This window comes from Arachis ipaensis, chromosome B09 (assembly GCF_000816755.2).
Source record: "Arachis ipaensis cultivar K30076 chromosome B09, Araip1.1, whole genome shotgun sequence".
In the NCBI taxonomy this organism is placed as follows: Eukaryota; Viridiplantae; Streptophyta; class Magnoliopsida; order Fabales; family Fabaceae; genus Arachis; species Arachis ipaensis.
This window is the reverse complement of record NC_029793.2, coordinates 114,880,931-114,883,947: the sequence shown is the minus strand read 5'-3', so window position 1 is coordinate 114,883,947 and position 3,017 is coordinate 114,880,931. Positions and strand designations below refer to the sequence as shown.

At 37.6% G+C, this 3,017-nt stretch overlaps 2 protein-coding genes across 2 annotated transcripts in view; both read left to right on the top strand.

Annotated features, from left to right (window-relative positions):
- LOC107617635 (serine decarboxylase 1-like) overlaps positions 1-3,017 on the top strand; it is a 59,642-nt gene that overhangs the window by 45,910 nt on the left and 10,715 nt on the right. The window lies entirely within an intron of this gene.
- LOC107615852 (serine decarboxylase 1-like) overlaps positions 382-3,017 on the top strand; it is a 4,016-nt gene continuing 1,380 nt past the window's right edge. Inside the window, exons 1-5 of the mRNA XM_021112373.1 lie at positions 382-676; positions 1,543-1,774; positions 1,855-2,048; positions 2,135-2,271; positions 2,625-2,918. Coding sequence (XP_020968032.1) covers positions 397-676; positions 1,543-1,774; positions 1,855-2,048; positions 2,135-2,271; positions 2,625-2,918 — 1,137 coding nt within the window. The 5' untranslated portion in view covers positions 382-396. The remainder of the gene's footprint in view (positions 677-1,542; positions 1,775-1,854; positions 2,049-2,134; positions 2,272-2,624; positions 2,919-3,017) is intronic.

Below are 3,017 nucleotides of genomic sequence, written 5' to 3'. Positions count from 1 at the left end.
TAAACTGGTTGAACCTCAGTTGAACCTCGGTCGAACCAATGAACCATTAAACCAGTAACTTCACCGGTTTATTGACCGGTATGGTTCTCGCAACCTTGGAATTTGTACGTCTTTCCATAAATCTTTGTGATCTTCATTTATTTCATAATTTAATAATTTTTATATTCTGTATATAAATGACTCAAATAATGTATATGAAATGAAGAGATTTGCGTGAGTTTCCTGTATTGGTGGTAATCGTGATTTGGTCTGGCATCCTTTTTGTGTATAGAAATTGGTAAATGTTTTCACTAAAAGGAAAATAGGGATGGCTGCTTTATTTAACCATGGACTTTGTTGCTCAATTCACTCCTGGACTCCATCTTTTACAGGTAATCTTGTGTTGCAAGCATCAAAATGGTTGGAAGTGGCCATTTGGGCACCAACGGAATAGTTGAACCATTGCCCGAGGATTTCGATGCGTCAGCTGTGATCAAAGAACCTGTGCCACCCACAGTTGCAGAAAGTGAGAACGTGAAAAGAGCTATAGTACTGGGAAAAAATGTTCACACACAGTGTCTAGAAGTTACAGAACCTGATGCAGATGATGAGATTACAGGGGAAAGGGATGCTTACATGGCAAGTGTATTGTCCAAATACAAAAAATCATTGACTGAAAGGACAAAACATCATTTAGGTTTGATAGCATTTGCTCTTTTAATCTTACTGCTTTCTTGATTGCATTTTCCTTGTTGCATTTAGCACAAAAGCAAATGCTTCATGATAGGATATCATCGTTGCTTTTGTTTGTTCCAACTAGTATTTTTGTAATTCTGTTCATTTCTATGCAACGTTCGGCCCTGTGATTTCTGACTTGACATACAAGAAAGTTTGTTAACTTGATGGTAATACCAACCAAGCATCAGCACCCACACAATACTTGGCACCAACTTATACTACATGTTTAACCTCACCTGCTTCCCAGTTATCCTCTGTTTGCCTAGTATTCCAGCTGCTGAGTTTTTATTGATATGTTTTTATAATTATCCGGGTGGTTTCATTTGAAGGCAACAAATATAATGTAACATTTTTTAATTTTTTCTTTAAAAAAACAAAGTGAGTAAAAATCATAATTGAGATTTGATAGTGGTGGTGCATACAAACTTGTTCGTTGTCCAACCCACAATGTGCGTTTTAGCTATCCTTCATTTGTAGTTGAGATTGTTTTATGTTTAATGTTTTGGCGAAGAATGAGATGCATTTAAGGCTGCTGTGCCTGTGTGAGGAAGTAGATGAAGCATTCAATCACGTATGACAAAAGAAGTCTTCATGTCTATTACATGAAGAGTGCTTTTTTCACTAGTTAGAGGGAAACGAAAAATGTTTATGATCCATTACAATTCATTAACGCATCTATATTATTCTGGCTTCCATTTTGTGCAAAAATTACCTAGAAGATGTGTAGCATTTCAAGGCCTATATTCATTCTTTTAACCTATGGAGTTTATAGGCTATCTCATATAGTCATATACTCGTATGTAATTTGTGAACAATCTATGCCAGGTTACCCTTATAATTTGGATTTCGACTACGGTGCACTTTCTCAACTTCAGCACTTCTCCATAAACAACCTGGGAGATCCATTCATTGAAAGCAATTATGGAGTCCACTCCCGACAGTTTGAAGTTGGGGTTTTGGACTGGTTTGCTCAGTTATGGGAAATAGAGAAAGATGAGTACTGGGGCTATATGACAAACTGTGGTACTGAGGGCAATCTCCATGGCATCCTAGCTGGGTTAGTTTTAGTTTGACTTTGTTCAACATTTTGCAAATTTGGAAAGAACACGATTATATTGTTAAATATGACATTTGCAGGAGAGAGGTCCTTCCGGATGGAATTTTGTACGCCTCACAAGAATCACATTATTCTGTATTTAAAGCTGCACATATATACAAAATGGATTGTATGAAGATTCTAACTCTTCATACCGGAGAGATTGATTGTAATGATTTCAAGGCCAAGCTGCTTCTTCACAAAGATAAGCCAACTATTGTAAATGTGAACATAGGCAAGTTTCTTTATCTCTATTGCCCCTCCTCTCCCGCCTTTTTTTTTACTTTGATGATGTTGACTCATATAGACGGAACTTTGCAGGTACAACTGTCAAAGGAGCAGTGGATGATCTTGATCTGGTGATAAAGACACTTGAAGATACTGGATTTTCACGTGACAAATTCTACATCCATTGTGATGGGGCCTTGTTTGGTCTCATGATGCCTTTTGTGAAACTTGTAAGTTTCTCTTGTTCACGGTACCAAAAATCTTTAAACTTCAGACATGTGCTGTTGAAGTCATATTTGCTATCCCTCTGTTATCTAATTGGAACTCCTATGTATTATTCTACTTTTGTTGTAATTCGTTGTTTTCCATGTCAGCAAATAGCATTTTGGTTCTTGCACATAACCTTGTCTATGCTATTATAGCTCATTGTTGTTTGTCTTGCATTTAACAATTTACAAGTTTAATTGCTTGCCAAAACAAGATTTGAGACCAATTCCTTTAGTGATGTACATCTTACCATCTTATTTTTGAGTTTTTTTTATGTAAGCAATGATGTTGATTATTTTGTATTTTTCAATATCAGGCACCAAAAGTCTCTTTTAAGAAGCCCATTGGTAGTGTTAGTGTTTCTGGCCACAAATTTGTGGGGTGCCCAATGCCTTGTGGTGTTCAGATAACAAGATTGGAGCATATCAATGTTCTTTCCAATAATGTAGAATACCTTGCTTCTAGGGATGCCACAATCATGGGTAGCCGGAATGGCCATGCTCCCATATTCCTTTGGTATACCCTTAACCGGAAAGGATACAGAGGTTTCCAGAAAGAAGTGCAGAAATGCCTGAGGAATGCACACTACTTCAAGGACCGCCTTAGGAAGGCCGGAGTTGGTGCAATGCTTAATGAGCTGAGCATCACAGTTGTGTTTGAAAGGCCACATGATGAGGAGTTTGTACGGAAGTGGCAGTTGGCATGCCAG